Genomic DNA, 20,553 nt, shown 5'->3' with positions numbered 1-20,553 from the left:
CATCTCATGTAAAATGCTTTAGATATTTCGAAAATTTGAATCTTTCTGTTTAAAGGAAATGATAAATTACTTTCAAAATATATAGTATTTTTTTTTCCTTGTATTTATACACTTAACTGTTTAAAATTCCCGACGTATACGTTCCTAAATTTTCGGCGTAAAATTACTTTTTAACGAAACAAAAACCCAATTCTAATTCTGTTAACATTGTATTAGTAAACTATTGACAGGTTATAGAAGATTGTCTTCTAGAAAGTCTTAGAAAATATTCCTAATAAAAATTTTTAACCACTTTAAAACCTGCCTACACAATTTATTAATAATGATTAGCTTAACAGTTAAACAGGAAATTGCCGTAAGGAAAAAGAATTAGTTTTTTCCAGTTTCTGTAAAACAATACCCAAAATAACTTGTAAATTATATTAATACGTAATTATCACCACTTATATTTACGAACCGAATTACAGGAAAAAACAAAATATTAAGGAGTGGAAATATTTTAATCGAGGTAAACACTCGATTATAATATACCGATTACTTAATATTTCGGCCTTTGTACGTCTGGACAGACTGGACACTAAAGTATTTACGTTTTGCAGATTTATTTCGAGTGTGCAAACCACAAAACAGTCACGGTAGACGTCCCACTTTGATTTCTTTCTTATATTCTTTTCGTATACCGCTTTACCTGTGAGGTATACAATAGCAATTCCAACAGACACGACACTTATTTACTACAGAAATTAAATAATTTAAACTTAAGACACCCGACATTTTCGGATCTATTTCTCACAACTTTACATTTGATTATCGGTATTATAGTGGTTTTCGACCCAACTCTCTCGCAATATTGCAGAGTAAGATTCCTTGATTAGAAACTTTTTATTCCCACTCGCCCGTCTACCCTTCCTTAATTTCGGGGTTAGATAGATGAACGTCGAGATCGGCTGCGGAAAGCTTAGAGGCAGGAGACCCAGATTAACTATATACTAACTTCTGATGCAAACAGCGAATTGCATTATTTCGATTCAAAATTTTTCCTCAAAGAAGTTAGATGACCGGCACGACTCCGTTGCCAACAAGAGGTGGGGTGTACTGTACGGGACAATACTAATTTCGGATGGAGAGCGCGCACATTAAATTAAAAAATGCAACCCGGCACTGCGACAATGCCAATAAATAATCGCTCGTAGTCTTTAAATTTCTCGATTTCCACGTCGTCGAGTGGACTAAGGGTGTGACTACGCGGACGCGATATAGTTCTCGCAAAGGGAAACCACGCGCGAGCGAGAAATATCGCTGGCGAGAGCGAATTTCTGGTATTCGCGCATCTGACAAGAGGCCGGGCGGTCGAGGTGGCAGCCTACCGCTCCGGGGACCCGGGTTCGAATCCAGACGGGTCCGCTAAATCCCCAGAATTTTTTCAGATGTGATCTTTCCGGATATGTCGGGCTCCGGCCGCCCGTTGCGGGCGTGACCGAACCCTTAATGGGCTCGCTAATGGAGGCCCACTTAGTGCCCATAGGCGGAGAGAATTTTTTTATTAAAAAAATTGACAAGGTTTGATATTTATCGCGTCTGCCTTAAGGTCCATTTACACACGACAGTGACGCGCAGTGAATTTTTGCCTGTGGGAAATGACCTAGTTTTAAACCACCCTGTCCAAGGACTATATACTACAAGGATAGCCAGATCCCTATTCTACAATGTTAGCCAGGAATGGCAAGTTAGTGACGTCAGCACGAGTCCTGACCTCTCTGTTTACATAGAGAAGGGTGTGCACGTGTTTAGTTTTCGCTTTTAATATTCGTCCAATTTTGTGATTAACGAAGTGATTTATTTTAATATTTCTGTAATTGTTTTATTTGACTAAGTTTTTTATAAGGTAAGATGATTTAAATATAAGTCATTAAATATTTAAAGCTATATTTTTATGTTAGGTGAAGAACAAAATGCTGAGTACTAGGTGTGCTGTGTATGGTTGCAATAATAACCTTCTTTTTTCAAATTGGAAGCAACCTGTTTACATCGGGTTTGATCAAAAAATGACAAGAGAAATACTTTTAACATTAATAGCAGAACTTTATTTACTATCGTATAATGTAGCTCGCGTCAGTGACTGTAGTTGCAGTAACATAAGTTTATGGAAAGAATTGAATGTGAATATCAATGAAACGTTTATTATGAATCAATTATTATTATCAATGAAACGTATATTAGAGATATAAATATGTGGTTGGACATTTTTAATAGCTATGCACCAAAAGGTTCTGTTCCAAGCAAAAATGGATATGGTGTAGACTTGGAATTACAAGAAGAACATTTAAATAAAATGATAAAAATAATCTCAACAATGAGAGCGAGTGGAAAAAATGCCCTCCAAATTTTCCAGGAAGGAATGATAATCTCAATGAAATCGCTAATTGATCTTTTTCAAGATCTGAAATCGACTTTTGATATAAAATACATCTGCACTTAAATCAAGATTGTCTGGAAAACTTTTTTTTTCAAATCAGAAGCCGGGGTCCTAATGAACATCCGAGCCCATTAAATGCTATTTATAGGATTAGATTGATTATTTTAGGTAAGAATCCTGGTATTTTAGAGTCAAAAGTAAATACTACAGATCGAAGACGAGGAATATATTATACTCAAAGTTTTAGAGAAAGCGCATGTAGAAGTATCGAGTGAAAATACAGACCAATATACTGAATGTAAATCTACTTTTTCTTCAAATAAATCTTCTCTACACGCAATCTAGACTTTAACACAATCTCTGAAGAAACTTCCTACGATGCGCTCGAGTATATAGCGGGATATTTTGCCTATAAATATAAAGAAAAATACCCAAACTTAATTAATTCCACTAACAAAATTAAAAATCATCACAACTATAGCATTCCGTCATGGGTGCAACATTTATCTTATGGAGGGCTTATTAAACCTACTGATGAATGGCTAGCAAAAATTATAGAATGGAATAAATATTTCGAAATATATCACGATGAATCGTATAAAAAAGGCCCCGGAGTTGTACAGAATTAGTTAGTGGAAACAGTTTTACCTTTTACCTTAATAAAAGATTTTTGTAAATTAAGAACTATAATAAGAATTAATTATAGAAATCTTAAACAAGAAAACTATAAAATATTGAAAAGAATGCCTTCTGAAAATGGTGATTGTCGAAAACAAATTAAAAAGTTAAGTAAGATAATCACATAATAAAAAATATAACTCATTAGTTTGTTAAATAAATATTACACAAAAGACTTGTAAATTTATTGAGGTACAGTACACTTATTAAATCCGAAAATTCTACAGTAGTTTACATTTAGTAGTAATTTAATAATTAATTAAGAAATGATTTAATATTTTATCGTATTTTGTTATTTGTGTTGAAGTAGAGGGCTTGCTGTGACGTCACATAGATCCAAGGTCACGCTAACAAAAATACGGGATCTGGCTATCCTTGTAGTTTAAAGTCCTTGCACCCTGTCCAGACTCGTCCGTCGCAGTGGCGTGATCGTACCGCGAAAGTACATTTGATGGGAACGATACTTTCACCGACGGTAAATTTTGTTTTCCAATGAATAACGAACTTTTAATTGAAATGGTGCGTCAACGCCCTGTTCTTTTTGATTTATCTCATTCGAAATACATGGACATTGGGAACGAAATGAATATTTTCTCTGTTTTGTTTAATAAAATGCGTGCTGGGACATTCGAAAATATTCAAAAAATATAGATTCGTCATCTCAATTTTTTTATATAGAGTACAAAACTCTCGTTCTGTTGATATTTTATGTCCGCGCTTGCGGCGCTTTCTCGATCGCATTTCTTTTTCTTCTTCATCCAAACATATAGCTATCGTAGCCGATTCATTCTCAGAAAAGTCCACGACCCCTCGCTGACGGCACGGTCGCGTCACTGTTGTGTGTAAATGGACTCTTAGAGTAGAAATTCCAGCCAGGTGTTTTTAAAACTAAATGAGAATACGCCACACGGGTGACAAAAAACAAGAGCTCGAGTTCTGTTATACTGTAGTTCTACATTGCGGAATCAACCATTTTGTAAAGTTAAGAAATCATGAGTTTTTGATAGCCTAATAAAGAACTGAAAAATTAATTAAATCTACCGATCCGGCGCTTCCTTAGACTTAATACCTCCATTTATAAATGCTCCCCGTTTTCCTTAATGCACTGGAAACAGATTCTCTGTACGCACGTGTTCCTTACCGACGACGATTTAATCAGTTAAGGTTCTCGTGCCACACAAGACTGTCCCGATTAGATGGCAGGATCAAATAACCCAAATTCCGATTATTTTCTTTGCCTTTAAAATTTGTTCAGAATAAACTGCTGACCGATTAACCGGCGGTCCTGCCGGTTAATCATTGCCGATTTGCGTATGACGTAATTTTTGCGCTATTGATTTTACGCCGGTTTGCGTTGCTTTAATCTTACATCCTGTGTAGTTGCGTTAGTTAAATTATTCTAATATCGAGTTACCGGATAATTGGGGATAAAATCCGGGACAAAAGTTCTTCCCGAAAGATACTGCGACGCTTCGGGACACGCGGAATGCGTATTTTTACTCTTCTGGTGACAGAAATGCATTTAAAATTGGAAAAAGGCACTTCGTTATAAGAACATTTTCAATATTTAATAAAGTCCTCCTGTCGCCGGATGGCGGTAGGAAAAATCGGGATATCTGGGAATAGGTTTAGTAGAGTCGGTTTCGATCGATCGACGAGACGACTACGCGTTATCGCGGTAGGATCCGGGTTCGATTCCCCTTTAAAAGCTTTGGGAATTCGGTCGAGGAAGATTTTCCTTCTTACGCATTCTGGACCCTTCATTTTAGATGGAGTTTGGTTATGCCGGATTTGCTTTGCCCGTTGCGAGAAGTCTCGACGAAACTAAAAGATCAATGTACCGCGGTACATTTTATTCTGGTAATTCTGGCTTTAGGCGTTGGTTTAAACACGAATTATCAAAACCATCGCAGCGGGTCGAGTTTGTAAGTGATAACGAATAGAAATGCCGTTTGGGTATTTCTAGTGCATTCGGTGAACGAAAAGTATGTAGGGCGATTCGTGTTCGAATTCGCTATTTTACGAATCGGGTTTAGTTTTCTTATTACCCGCGCGTGCCGGTCGGCCTATAGTCTTAACTTTTAACATTTAGTGCAGTAAAATAATTATGCACAGTGACAAGGAAGACAAAAATCGGAGAAGCGCCATTGGAGGATATTAAAAATATCTGAAATTACGGCATCCATATTTTAATGATAACTTTATTAGATGTACGAAAGTCCTGTTCCCGGCGTGTGGAGATTTTTTTTTAACTCTTTCCGCCCTGTGGGCACTAAGAGGGCCTCTTTTATGCAAGCCCATTATGGGTTCGGCCAGGCCCACAATGGGGCTGCCGGGTGGTGAGGGACGGGGCCCGATATATCCGAACGGACCACCCCCGAAAAATTCCTGGGGATTTTTCGACCCGTTCGGATTCGAACCCGGGTCCCCCAGAGTGGTAGGCTGCCACCTTGACCGCTCGGCCATCCGGCCGCAATCGTGTGGGGATGTATGATGTGATACGTCACAATGAAAAGTTTTTATAATAAGCACGATATTTTTTACTTTTGTAGTAAGTTATAATTCGGATGATGATTATAACGATAATTTATCATCGTCGTTTTAATTAATGTAAAAAAAAAAGTCGGGAAGGGTTGGCAACACGATCGCTAAACCAAAATGGCGGACAAAAGGAAAGAAGTAGAGGACGACGGAGATTCGGATTCCGAAGATATTATCGGTCCTTTGCCTTCGGAAGCGGCGAAAGTGAAAAAAAGGAAAGTTTTAGAGTACGAACATGTTTATTTAGATAATTTGCCGAGTGCGGAAGCGTACGAAAAGAGTTACATGCACCGTGACATCGTGACACACGTTCTGGTTACCAAGACCAACTTCGTGATATCTGCCAGCTGCGACGGGCATTTGAAATTCTGGAAGAAAGAAGACCAGAGTATTGTCTTCGTGAAACACTTCAGAACGCACATCGGTAACATCCAGGATATCAGCACCAACGTCACCGGTACTTTACTGTGTTCTGTGTCCAACGATAAATCTCTTAAAGTGTTCGATGTTGTCAATTTCGACATGATCAACATGATAAAATTGGATTTTCGACCGCAGTGTTGTGACTGGATTCACAAGGCGGGAGATCCCGTGTCCGCCCTGGCCGTCGGCGAGGTCGACTCCGGCTCCGTTTACGTTTTCGACGGAAGAGGAGACGCTACGCCTCTCCACGTGATCGAGAAACTCCACTCTGCTCCCGTCGTGCTGATGAAGTACAATGCCGCGCAAGAGGTGGCGGTGTCCGTCGACAGGAAGGGAATCGTCGAGTACTGGACGGGTCCGAAGTACGACTACCGGTTTCCGAAAAACGTCTCTTTCGAATCCAAGCTGGACACCGATCTGTACGAGTTTGTAAAGCACAAGACGTATCCCACCGGTTTGGCGTTCTCATCGAAAGGCGACCTGTTTGCCACGGTCTCCGCCGACAGGAAGGTTCGCATTTTTCGTTTCGTCACCGGTAAACTGACCAGGGTGTACGACGAGAGTCTTCAGCAGTTGTCCGAATCGCAGCAGGCTCACCAGCAGCTTCCGAATATGGAATTCGGAAGGAGGATGGCGATCGAGCGCGATTTGGAAAAGTCCGATTCCTTTCAGTATGCGAACATCGTGTTTGATGAAAGCGGTTATTTTGTGTTGTATGCCACTATGCTCGGGATAAAAGTTATAAATTTGCATACGAACAAGTGCGTGAGACTGTTGGGAAAGAACGAAAACATTCGTCCGTTATGCTTGGCTTTTTATCAGGGTGTTCCCAATAGGTCGAAGGCGACGGTGACTTTGGATATGAAGGCCTCCGAAAATCCAGCTTTACAGAACACCAAACCTGATCCCACCCTATTCTGCACTGCCCTGAAAAAAAACAGGTTTTACATTTTTAGCCGACGGGAACCAGACGACACCAAGAGCGTCGACACAGAAAGAGATGTCTTTAACGAAAAACCGTCTAAGGAGGACATCATCTCGGCCACCGAGTCGTCCACTCAGCAGAGACTCTTCGACACTTGCATAATACACACGACCATGGGAGACATTCACTGCAAACTATTCTCCAAAGAATGTCCGAAGTCCATAGAGAATTTCTGCGTTCACAGCAAGAACGGTTATTACAACGGACACATATTTCACAGGGTAATTAAAGGTTTCATGGTACAGACCGGCGATCCGACTGGGACGGGAACGGGAGGCGAATCGATTTGGGGGGGAGAATTCGAAGACGAATTCCACCCGACCCTGAGACACGACAGGCCTTACACTCTGAGTATGGCAAATGCCGGACCGTGTACTAACGGTTCTCAGTTTTTCGTGACTGTCATTCCGACTCCCTGGCTCGACAACAAGCACACAGTTTTTGGAAGAGTGACAAAGGGGATGGAGGTTGTGCAAAACATCAGCAACGTTAAGACAAACCCCAAAACAGACAAACCGTACGACGACGTTCGCATCATTAACATCACTTTAAAATAGTTCATCTCGTACGATACCTTGTCAAACAACAAATATTTTAAATTTTGGATGCAAGAAACAAAATCGACCAAGAAACCCAGGCATGTATTAGTATGTAGCAAAGTGTGTAAAATGTTCATATATAAAATATTTTATTTACGTCAAAAATAACCAATCAGTTTTACGGGCTTTTGATAACACTTCATGAATTCTGGACAAAACATAATAAATTCCATAAATTTAATGGCATCTCGACAACGTCCAATTTTGAAATTAGGGAATCAAATTCGAGGCGTTCGATGTAATTTCTCTCGTCGCCAAATCGGCCGTTTCTGAAATAAAAATAGCCACAATCAATACCATAACACAAAAGGTATTAATCCAAAAAGAATACGTACTTGAAGTTAGAGCTTAAAATTCTTTCCATGAATGCTGCCAAGATGATAAACATGTCACGTTTGACGTTAACTTCAGGATTTAGATCTAGCAACTTATAGAATTTTATCTTCTCATCCTCGGTAATTCTCCGGCCAAATATATTACTAAATACGTCCAGTAGACGCTAGGTAAAAGCGATTTTTTTTGTTAACAAATTTCAAACTAATATTAATACTAATTTTTTTTCAAAACTAGCATTAGTGTTAATTTTCTAACTTCAAGATCTATTATTATAAATAAAACCACTGTTTCTTGTGCTAATTCATTATAAAATTATTATAATGTTAAATATAAGCTAAATCAGCGCTGTCCAACTTATCATAGTCCGCGGGCCATATTTTTTTTATCAAACATTTCGGGGGCCAAGAAGGTTGATAAACCACACGACATTTGCATAGTGCTACGGTTCAGTAAGCACAAATTGGTCAGCGAGTCCGATGTTGACGCTATAAAAAGGCGACAGTTTGACACACCGGATATATGTCACTCTCGTCTAAGTTCGACTTGGGAATTTTTTTGTTCAATAATAAATGTGAATTCTTCTTCCTGGAAAAAATAAGACATTCCCTGAAAATAAGACCTAGCGCATTTTTCAGAGCAAAAATTAACATAAGACAGTCTTATTTTCGGGAAAACACGTTAGTAAAATAATTTTAATATTAATAATAATAATTTAGTAACAAATTTATTCATAGTAAAATGTACTCAAGGGCCGTAAAAATTATTTGGCGGGCCGTATACGGCCCGCGGGCCGCCAGTTGGACAGCGCTGAGCTAAATAATAATAATAATATCTATTGGTTCATTGGCACTTATAAATGTATTTTGTTCACTTAGTATATTGGTAAAGTTTTGCAATAAGAACAATTGTATAATTACTTTCTACACAAGCTTTGAAATTAAACACATCCCTTTTTATTTATGTTTTGTCGTCTTCTTGATAAAATAACAAGTCGTGTTAAGGCATTCGGCAATACTTTATCGGGACAAATAGGAGGCGGTCACGACTTGTCAATCCTATTTGAACCTTTTGGTGGCAATCTGAGTGCTTTCTCTCAACAAGCAAGCTTATCTGAAAATCAGAATATGAAACTTTTTTCTAAGTCACTAAGAGTGTTTGAGGTGTTAACAGTTTCAATATGATTTCCAAGGTTGTGGTTTCTGCAATTGGCTGTTTTGGCCTCTCTACCGTATCCAGGTCTTACCAATATTTGCAAGTTTCTTTGGTTCTTTTGGGCAATGCTCCAGTATCTTTGTGATTTTATCTGTAGGTGATCAAATAGAAGAGAGTTCATTTATGTTTTGAAAACATCCTTTAGTGAAATGAAGTACTGTATTCAATCTTTGATACAAATTTTAAATGTTCTTGGTTCTTTTTTTTTAGCTAGAAATTTGCACTTCTTTCGTATGGTTCCATCGTATACCCTGTCGGGACAATTATTTACTATCGATGGCAGTTCTTTTTGCCTCGACATAGTAAAAGAAATTTTGTCATTCTAGACATTCTGTCAGTTCTGTATGAGCCACTTGGGTCAATCTCAACATTAGTTGTTTTGAGAACAGTGGTAGTTGTATATAAAGTACTCGACATTAACAACTGCTGGCATGTTTTTTGTTCCATTTACTGGGATATTTCTGAATTTGAGTAGAGTTAACTCTTGATCGACTCCTAATAATTTTGCGTTATGTAAATCATTTTACTGTGCACATTATCCACAGTCAAATGGAACGGCCGGATGCAATGTGGGCTTTGAGTAATCTGTTTGAAACTCCATCTTTTTGCAAGCTGGCTAAAAATGAACAAACCAAATGGCACACTGTCTGTTGTTAATTCTTCCAGAATACCAAAGCAAACAAAGGCAATTTTGTATATTTTGATTACTGATTGAGTTGTTTGTCGGGTTCATTCGACAGTTCATTCATATATAAGTGTATCACCTTGAGGTATTTTGGAAGTAGTCGGTCAAATGCAAGTAACTGTGGCTTCTACAGTCAAAGACGTCGCACTGAATATTTTTCCTCTGTCTTGTAGGTACTGGAGTGACAGTAGCTCTTTTTGTAGTGCAGATCTAAAATTAGTACATGTTGAACAACGAGACAAGTGTTTCAATATCATTAGTAATATTTGGCCAGTAAAATAAGCAGTACACTCTTGATTTAAGTTTTGCAACTCCCAAATGAGATTTGTGAAGTAACGAAAGCAATTGTGGACAGAGTAGTTAGGTATAAATAATTTTCCATTCCAATGAAAAATATCACCATGTTGTAAACTTATATCAATTGCCCAATACTTGTGGATACATCTCATTTGTGATTAAATATACCAGTGAGGGATGATCCAATCAATTCCATCACTTCACCATCATTTGAATAAGGTTTCCTTAACTCATCATCCCACGTATTGCTGATGGTGCATACTTCCCCAGTTATCATCATTATGTTCGGTATTCAGATTTTTCTGGGATAATATGCCTACTACATTTTTTTTTCCTGGCTGCCATTCAAAGATCACAACATTTTGTACTATGCTTACAAAAATACTAATTAATCTTGAAATTATTTTGTCAAAGGATTTATTTGTGATTGTGAGTAAAGATCTATGGTCTATATGAAAATCATCTGGCATGCATTCATACATTCAAAGGCTCCTTTTCAATTTATGTATACCTTTGTCTCAGCAGTACATGTGAAATATAATTACTAGTTTGCCATTTGCAAAAAACATCCACTTGTATTGTTATTGGGCCAGAGTATCAAAATTGGCTAGATTGTAACATAGTAGATTGCTTCTTTCGATATGCCAAATTTGCATCAGTGAGATCAAATGGACATGGAATGAATACTATATTAAGTGCTCTTGGTGGGATCGTTAAGTCAGCCAGTTTAGAGGTATATGGCATTAAGAATTATTCATGTCCAAGATACATCAGAGATCTTTCCTTACTTCTGTTATTAATCTACCTAAGTATTTTGGATTGGCAGTTACTGTATCTTATTTGCATAGAGCCATATATTGGTTCTGAAAAGAATCTGCCACTAACAATGCAGGTTCTGTTCAAAACCAAGGTTAGATTTCTTTGCATATTTTCAAATTTCGTCTCCTGTTAAAAAGTCATCCACAGAAATTCATATAACTGAAATGTTAGCAAATAAACACGAGCATTTGTTTTCTGAAAAATCTCTGGAGAAACAAGAAAGCAGTGATCATATCTAGCGATTTCTAGCCACACAGGCAACTGCAATTGCAATGAGTGCATCTTGTGGTCACATTGTTGATGTTGCATCTTGATTTATTATAAGGTCACATGTTTCCAACCTCTATTTCACCTGTTTTCATCATCATTTTTTTTTTATGTGAAGGAATGACATTCACAAAGGATGGTAGTTCTTTAGCTGTATTTAAAACTAGCAGACCCTGCCACTCATTATGGCTCAAAATGTATCTATTATAAATGTATAACACTTCCCCCATGGGGGAATTTTTCAAAAAATTCCTTCTTAGTGTACATTCTCTTGACGTACCCTATCAAAACACAATCAAAAATGCAAAAAACTGCATCTAAAATAGTATAATAGAAGCAGAGTTCTTTATGGTAAGCCTTAATCCTAACCATCTCCCCCCAGTGGGGGGAATTTCGACATGTATCTAAATATATAAAATTGCTTGTCCTGACTGACTGAATGACTCACTGATTCATCATTGCCCAGAGCAAACTGCTTAACCTAAAGAGGTGAAATTTGGTAGACAGTTAGGGTACGTCATGGAAACGTACACTAAGAAGGGATTTTTCAAAATTCCCCCGCAGGGGGATTAAGGCTTAACCAGAAGAATGGCTTCTACTGTTCTATTTTAGATGTGATTTTTTCTTTTTATATGCGTCTTAGTAGGGTATGCCATGGGAATTCACACTAAGAAGAGATTTTTCTAAATTCCCCGTGGGGGAGAGGGAGAGGATTAAGGCTTAACTGGAAGAACAGCTTCTACTGTACTATTTTAAATGCGATTTTTCGTTTTCAACTACGTTTAATTATCATTGAGTACTTAGATGTATTAAATTGATAACATTTCAGACATTGTTATAAATATTTTTTATCTATTTCGATTTTAAAAATGTTCAAACCGTTTTAAATTCAAATTTGTTATTGCGTATTGGTTTGATTATAGAACAATTGTAAACGTTCCAGAAAATTGATCAAATTGAAAATAGTTTGTTTGATTCTCAGCAATTCTCTTCAGTGGTAGGTGTTATATAACAATTACTATGGTTATTGAAATATTGAATGTAAATGGGGTTTGCTTGCAAAACCTCCACAGATGAAGTCGCGGGTAACAGCTAGTATTATATAAAAACACATGCGTATTCGAATACAATGTAGTGTCAAAATTTCAAAAAAATCGGTAGGAACAAACAAACATTACATTTTTATATAGATAGATAGATGATGATCTGCTTTAGTTCATCTTCACAGAAAAGCAAACTTAGATCGTCGTACTCGTAGCGCCATCTGTTAGACATAAAAGCCTTAACCTAGATGATATCTTTTAATTTATATGAATGTTTACCGGAATAATATAAAGCCTATGTCCACCCTGAAGTTCCATTCTAAATATTGGTGAAAGAATTTTTGAAATCGGATGAGTAGTTTCGGAGATTACCCCCTGCATCCAAACTTACAAACATTACCTCTCTATAATATTAGTATAGATAATATTGTCATTACTAAAAACAATTGACATTTTATATCAAAAAATCTAAAAATGGTACAATTAATGCTGAGACTTTTGCTTATCTCGTGCTCTTTTATCTTTTCTCGCATAAATGAAGAATTAAATGCCACAGGCTGATTCACAGAACTGATTCAGGCTTTCATGAGCCTGAATCAGTTCAATCAATCTTGATTCTAAAGCTGTACCAGTATTTTCACTTTCTGCCATTATGATAACTATTTTCAAAGTTTCCAATGTGGCACAAAGGCATTTGCTGATTCAATGTGCATTTGCAATTGCTGCAAATAGAACAAACTTTTTGTTTCTAGTTGCAGTCGCACAATGTTTGAGGGGGTTTACTAGTTATAGGGAAGTCATTGTGGCTGCAGTTGCCTGTGCAGCTGTCAACTGCACTTATATCATTGTCCTCCATTTTGTCCAGTTTCCATTTCAACTTATATAGACTAAGGAATTTTCTGAGAGCACATACCACAGATTTATGCATTAGATCTATTTCAAGTGCTATTCAGCTTCAGAGCATCATCTTCAAGAACATCTGATACTGTTCTTTTGTAATGGTGAATTTTGAGTGAAGTCACAAACACTTGTTAGTAAGTTAAACTCTATCTATTCTTATATTACAACATTTGGCATAAAGTACACACACTGTCAGATAGCATTAAAATCCTTTTTATAATGCAAGTTTTTCAACAATACAGAATTTTCATCAGATTAATGATGACGATTCTGTATCATTGAAAATATTGTACTTGTGTTACAAAAAGGATTTTAATACCATCTGACAGTATGTTTACTTTATCTATTCTTATTGACTGTGTCTAAAAGTAAACAAAGCCCGAGACAAGTCAAGTGATTGGACCATCTTCAACTTCCAGTAGAACGTGGAAGTTGCATTAATAGTCAATGCGAAAAACATCGTGTGTATCAGTCACGTTTCTTTAAATAACTATATTGTCTCATAAAATTATTGTTAGGATATACTATTGTTTATACATAAAACTAAATTTAATTCGACTTTCTTCTCCATTTCTTTGACGCTTTTTTTTTTTAAAGAAAGTGCAACATTCCTCTCTTATTCTTGCTTTGTTTACTCGATATTATTCAGAAGTGTCTACAATTACTCAAAAACTCTTATTTATATTTAAATTAAATATTTTTGATTTTTTAAAATTTTCTACGGGGTTTTTATATGAAGATAATGCTCCATACAAAATAATTTTGAAATATATTATATATATATATATAGCCTATTGTCTAAAGAGATCCCATGTATAGAATTTTATAAAGGGGAAAAAACTTATAAAAATGTTATTTTTTAACATTTTTAAAATTCTATACATGGGATCTCTTTAGACAATAGGCTATATATATATATATAATATATTTCAAAATTATTTTGTATGGAGCATTATCTTCATATAAAAACCCCGTAGAAAATTTTAAAAAATCAAAAATATTTAATTTAAATATAAATAAGAGTTTTTGAGTAATTGTAGACACTTCTGAATAATATCGAGTAAACAAAGCAAGAATAAGAGAGGAATGTTGCACTTTCTTTAAAAAAAAAGTGTCAAAGAAATGGAGAAGAAAGTCGAATTAAATTTAGTTTTATGTATAAACAATAGTATATCCTAACAATAATTTTATGAGACAATATAGTTATTTAAAGAAACGTGACTGATACACACGATGTTTTTCGCATTGACTATTAATGCAATTTCCACGTTCTATCGGAAGTTGAAGATGGTCCAATCACGTGATTTGCCTCAGGCTTTGTATTGATCATGTCTAAAAGTAAACAAACACTTCTTTTATTAGATTACATAATGACATAAATATTGTCTGATTACTGTGCCTTCTACATGCCAAATTAAATAATTCACATTTTTTTTTTTTAATTTGGTTATGCATGTAGAAGGTACAGTAATGATGGGCAGTAATGAATAAGGCACAGCAGATGGAACATTCATAAAATTGTATTCAACGTTGCAGTCTGCGACTGTAACATTGGAAGTTCTTTAATAACCTGTACAATCAAGACGCTCCCCGGGGAGTGTTAGCAGACCCATCGCTGATTGACCAGCCCACAACACCTATGTCAGACGCAGAGCCTACAATTGCAGAAGTGAAGGCAGCCATTGGATCCATGAAGATTGACAAAGCTGCTGGACTGGATTTGATCACTACAGAGGCAATCAAGGCTGGTGGTGACATCCTGCACCATCGTCTTTATCTACTCATTAAAACAATATGGCACACAGAACAAATACCAGCCATCTGGAAGAAAGCTATCATCGTGCCAATCCACAAGAAAGGTGACAGCCAGGATTGCAGTAATTATCGCTGTATCATTCTCCTTTCCATCGTTGGCAAAGTATTTATGAAGATCATCCAATCACTGTTACAAAAACACAGTGAAGAAACCAGCTGAGAAGAACAGGCAGGGTTCCGTCCTGGTCATGGTTGCTGCAATCAAATCTTTGCCCTTCGTCAGCTTAGAGGAAAGGACAGATGCGGCAAATGGACTGTTGTCATGTTCATCGATTTCAAATCTGCATTTGACTGTGTGCACAGGCCTGCTCTATGGAGAGCACTGGAGAATGAGCACGTCCCACAAAAAGTTATCACACTACTTAAGGAAGCCCACAAAGATTCCACCAGTCAACTGCGAATCCAGGGGGAACTGTCTGAGGAGTTTACCATGCAGACAGGAGTTCGCCAGGGAGACGTGGTCTCTCCATTATTGTTTAATATTGTGATGGATTCAATTATGAGGAAGTTCTTTAATGGGAAACGTGGTGTCCAGTTTGGGGATGGCCACTTTCTAACTGATCTAATGTTTGCCGACGACAGTGCTGTTCTCGCTGACAACGATGTAGTGGCCACAGACACACTTTATGATATCGCCACTATCGCTCAGTCATATGGTCTTAAAATAAATGTGGACAAAACCAAAGTGCTTACAATGGATGGATCGTGGGCAACTGTTTACCTTAATGGAGTCCAGATTGAGCAGGTACAAGAGTTTAAATACCTTGTGTCACTGATCCAGGAGAAGAAAGTGGCCCGTATTGGACAGGCAGCCCATGCATTTACCTCATTCAAATGGTGTGTATGGAGAAAGAATAACATCTCCTTGATGACCAAGATCTGCCTGTTCCGTACACTAGTCATACCGATCCTTCTCTATGGGTCAGAAATTTGGACCCTGCTTAAGACAGACTTGAGACTTTTCAATTGAAATGCTTGAGACAGATTCTTGGTATCTCCCTTTGGGATCACATCACCAACAACGCCATGCGGGCCAGATGCCAACAGCAGTCATCTGTTGAAATGTAAATTCAACAGCAACGGCTGAGATGGTTTGGCCATGTGTGCCGAATGAATATTAACCGAATACCCCACCAACTGCTCTTTTGACAGCGATGTATTCTGTGGAAAATCCAACACTCTGCACCTAAGAAAACGTGGACCAAACAGGTTGAGGAGGACCTCGAGAACCAACGGCTTGATCTAAGGCAGGCGAAAGTGGCGGCCATGGATTGGGGGCATTGGAGGGGCATTGTGAAGAGAGCTCGACTTCCTGCAGCACCCACAGCAGCATGCTGGTTGCGCGGACGCCCCCAACCAAATGCCAGCTAGGGACAAAAGAAGAAAGAGAAAGAAATAATTCACAAGCATTGAGTGTTGACTCTTCTGTTGCAACTGTATATTCTACATAGTGTGATTGACCATTGGTTGTACAAATTTTTATCTTCTTTGTGGGTGTGAGATAAGTTTCTCTATATGCCCTTAGGCACCCTCCATTGACATTAGGTGTTTTGGTGGCAGACTAATGGACAGAGATGCTATTGACATCTATTCCCATGACCAATTTTAGCATTACTTCGGTATTACCATTCTAGGTAATTAAAATTGGTTTTCTGGATGTGAAACAAACATATTAAGGTAAGATTCAAGACAAAACATATTTTCTTTTCAAACGTTTTCAACATTCTATTTTGAAAAGCTGTCTTGAATTTTTGTAATGTCATTCTATAAGGATCCAGTAAACTGATTTTAATTACCTAAATTGTGATGTACTCCAGTTCATAAATCTATTTGGTATTACCCATCTGCACAGCCTCAAAGTATGTATGGAGTCTGCCTGTTGAATATAGCATACCAAAACTTCCCCCTTCAATATAATAGGACAGTTCTGAAGAGGCAGCATCACAAATTTTATAAAAATTTCCACACACTTATATGCTTTTTTCCTTTGTTCTCTGGCTGGATTTCATAGCGTAACTTCAGTCTTCCATTTCCAGTATCCTTAAATTGTTTTGTAACAACTAGTGGCAAACTGATTCCATTTGCCAAATTTGTAGATTTTCTTTTGTAAGATAAGCATTGCTGTTTTGATTGGCTCCAACCACACTTCAACAGAAATGCAGAATTGTAAATTCTTTGCTAACTATTTGATTCCTATTTGCCCCCACATCTACTCTTTCATTTATTTATTTCACGCTCACATACCTCCATAGTGCCATAACGTGATGTCGTCCTTTTCGGACAGTCCTTCGATTCTTCGTCTTTTTGTACCTTATTTTATTGTGAATTACATTTTTCTTCTGGGCACAGACTTTACCTTTTCTACTAGTTTCAGCTGCCTAACAAAATGATCGATTGACCTGCTTTTGTATGACTTCATTGTTTAAATGTTCTATAAAGTATTAAAGTCATTGTAGTTTATAAAGTAGTTTATCCAATTTACTTAACTTGGGCCATAGTTTCTTATCCTCTTCATTTGTCAAACTGTATAGTTGAATAGTCTGCATTACATAGGAAACTGATGCTTTCTTCAATTAACAAAACACTACATAAATTAGTTTGTGTACAATGTCAGGTGTAAGACTGACAGAATTATTCTTTGAAAAGTCTTTTTACTCCTTTACATTTATTTATTGTTAAAATGGAAAACTCTGATAATTAATCTATACTAATATTATAAAGAGGTAATGTTTGTATGTATGTATGTATGTTAGTTTGTATGCAGCAGGTAATCTCCGAAACTACTCATCCGATTTCAAAAATTCTTTCACCAATATTTAGAATGGAACTTCAGGGTGGACATAGGCTGTATATTATTCCGTTAAACATGGGGGGATGGACAGTTCTTTACGGTAAGCCTTACGGGGAAGGTTACCGTAAAGAACTCTGCTTCTATTTATACTATTTTAGATGCGGTTTTTTCCGTTTTTGAATGCGTTTTAATAGGGTACGTCAACAGATTGTACACTAAGAACGGATTTTTCGATATTCCTCCCGTGGGGGAGAAGGACAGGATTAAGGCTTACTGTGAAAAACTTGGCTTCTATTATACTATTTTAGATGCGGGTTTTGCGTTTTTGATTGCATTTTAATAGGGTATGTCAACAGAATGTACACTAAGAAAAAATTTTTCGAAAAATTTTCCCCCGGGGGGAAGTGTAATACATTTATAATAGATACATTTTGAGCCACAACAAGGCGTGGCGGGGTCTGCTAGTATAAAATAAACCTTTAACTATCCAGCAATGAAAATGCTTAATAAAAACGTTTTTAAACAGCCATCTTCAGTTGAACCAATATTCAAAAAGAACACTAATTTATATTTCATGCGTTCTTTTTTTTTTAAACAGAAACCGAAATGCACATGTGTAATTCATCAGACTTGCGTCTTCTGAAAATCTATAAATAACTTGCAAATAACATAAAAATAATAAAAGCCGCCAAAAAAGGGGGAATATACGTTGATTACAAGGTGTTAATCTGCATTATTGTAAAAGGATTTCCAGGCGTAAGATAACCCTTCTGCATCTCTATGATTAATGCATCCCTTATTTATGTGTGCCTTGTGTATCTCTATCTTTTCAAGGTGTTTCACTGCTTGTTTGGAATTTGTGGCTCTAATGATTGCGGTTTGATCCCAATATACCTTGACCTCTTGCTGTTTGGCAAATGCTGCGAGCACTGTGGCATCTAGTTCTTACTCACAGAGTATTTATGTTCCTTGAGTCTTTGTTTTAAGTGCCGCATAGTAGCACCCACGTAAACAAGGTCCGAGTTGAAACGCTGATCCTTTATAGGTATAGAATAAACTCCTGGTAAATTATTTCACTTTTCCTTTCTCTTATCGTTTCTTAACATTCTGTAGATTGTCGGATTACGCCGATATACTATTTGTAGATTATTACTGTTTGCCACTCTCCTAATCATTTTGTTTAAAAAAGGAAAATAATTAAGAACTACTCTTCGTTCCTGGGTCATGTTTTTGGGATGCTGCCGATTCTGTTCTGAAACTTCATAATAAGCTCGTCCACCTCCCACCTCCGATAACCTTGCTGCATTGCTGTCTTCCTAATGCAATCCCACTCTTTGTAAGTATCATAGATACTCGTGCAATGCATATATGCCTGTTTAATCCATGCCCGAATCGCTACATATTTAATGTGCCTAGGATCGATGGAATTCCTGGGAATAATAATAGGTTGATAAACTGGTTTGTGATAAATTTCTGTCCAGATTTCTCCTTCCTTGCATTTGATAGATAAATCAAGGAAGTTAATATTACTACTACTATCTTGCTCTAGACCCAAAGTTAAACCATATGGGTTATTGTTGACTGTGTTTAGAAAATATTGCACGTTATTATCATTTCTCCATAGGATGAAAATATCATCTACATATCTTGAGTATAATATTATTTCATTTTGAAACATGGGCAGGATATTGCTTTCCATCTGACGCAAGACTAATTCGCATAATACAGCAGACGTAGGGCTACCCATTGGCACACCTCTTCCTTGTAGATATGCCTTTTCTTCAAAATCGAAAAATGATGTATAACAGACTAAGTTGGCCAGCTCTAAAATTTGCTTGTGGTATTTCCTTGCATTTTTTATGTTAGTGAAAAGGAAATCTCTTAATGCACAAAAAACATGGCGGTAACTTTATTGAAGGGTATAAGGCCTTATAAGTTGTAAGATACAAGAATCACCCTATTCCATTAAAAACTCGTTACAACTAGTAGAGGAGATGATATGCATTTCTCTTAAAGATAAAGAATATACGACTATGATGGATTATGAGGCCTTATGCAACAGTGCTCACAGCATTTGCCAAACAGCAAGAGGTCAAGGTATATTGGGATCAAGCTGCAATCATTAGAGCCACGAATTCCAAACAAGCAGTGAAACACCTGGAAAAGATAGAGATACACAAGGTACACATAAATAAGGGATGCATTAATCATAGAGATGCAGAAGGGTTATCTTACGCCTGGAAATCCTTTTACAATAATGCAGATTAACACCTTGTAATCAACGTATATTCCCCCCTTTTTTGGCGGCTTTATTATTTTTATGTTATTTGCAAGTTATATATAAATTTTCAGAAGACGCAAGTCCGATGAATTACGCATGTGCATTTCGGTTTCTGTTTAATTTGTATTTCATGCGTTCTTTTTTAATATTGGTTCAACTGAAGATGGCCGTTTAAAAATGGTTGAAAACGTTTTTATTAAGCATTTTTATTGCTGGATAGTTAAAGGTTTATTTTATTTTATATTATTTATTCATTCCAGTATAAGTTCTTGTTTTTATTTATTTATCTGATAATTAAAACCTTAACATATATTATAAACAAATTTATCAAACAGCTTTCTGCAAATGACAACAATTTCAGATTTAGTGTGGATGAAATGTTTGATTCCTAATTCTCGGTGTTTTAAATCACTCATACTGGCAATGGATTCTTTAGAACAAAAGTAATATTTGAAATGCTCTATC

At 36.8% G+C, this 20,553-nt stretch overlaps 2 protein-coding genes across 3 annotated transcripts in view; one reads left to right on the top strand and one right to left on the bottom strand.

The window, feature by feature from the left end:
• Positions 1-5,649: 5,649 nt before the first annotated feature.
• Positions 5,650-7,762, top strand: LOC111623945 (peptidylprolyl isomerase domain and WD repeat-containing protein 1-like). Its single transcript, XM_023366689.1, has one exon. It carries the CDS (start codon positions 5,753-5,755, stop codon positions 7,598-7,600), a length of 1,848 nt encoding a protein of 615 aa, XP_023222457.1. The 5' UTR covers positions 5,650-5,752; the 3' UTR covers positions 7,601-7,762.
• LOC111623965 overlaps positions 7,762-20,553 on the bottom strand; it is a 53,982-nt gene continuing 41,190 nt past the window's right edge. For both annotated transcript variants that reach the window (XM_023366709.1, XM_023366718.1), the window contains 2 exons: positions 7,978-8,141; positions 7,762-7,911 (listed from right to left, as the gene is read on the bottom strand). In XM_023366709.1, coding sequence (XP_023222477.1) covers positions 7,782-7,911; positions 7,978-8,141 — 294 coding nt within the window. In that variant the 3' untranslated portion in view covers positions 7,762-7,781. The remainder of the gene's footprint in view (positions 7,912-7,977; positions 8,142-20,553) is intronic.

Source organism: Centruroides sculpturatus, unplaced genomic scaffold (genome assembly GCF_000671375.1).
Source record: "Centruroides sculpturatus isolate CEXI.00-Female unplaced genomic scaffold, Cexi_2.0 scaffold49, whole genome shotgun sequence".
In the NCBI taxonomy this organism is placed as follows: Eukaryota; Metazoa; Arthropoda; class Arachnida; order Scorpiones; family Buthidae; genus Centruroides; species Centruroides sculpturatus.
The sequence above is the reverse complement of the archived record's forward strand: the minus strand, read 5'-3'. Positions and strand labels throughout refer to the sequence as shown.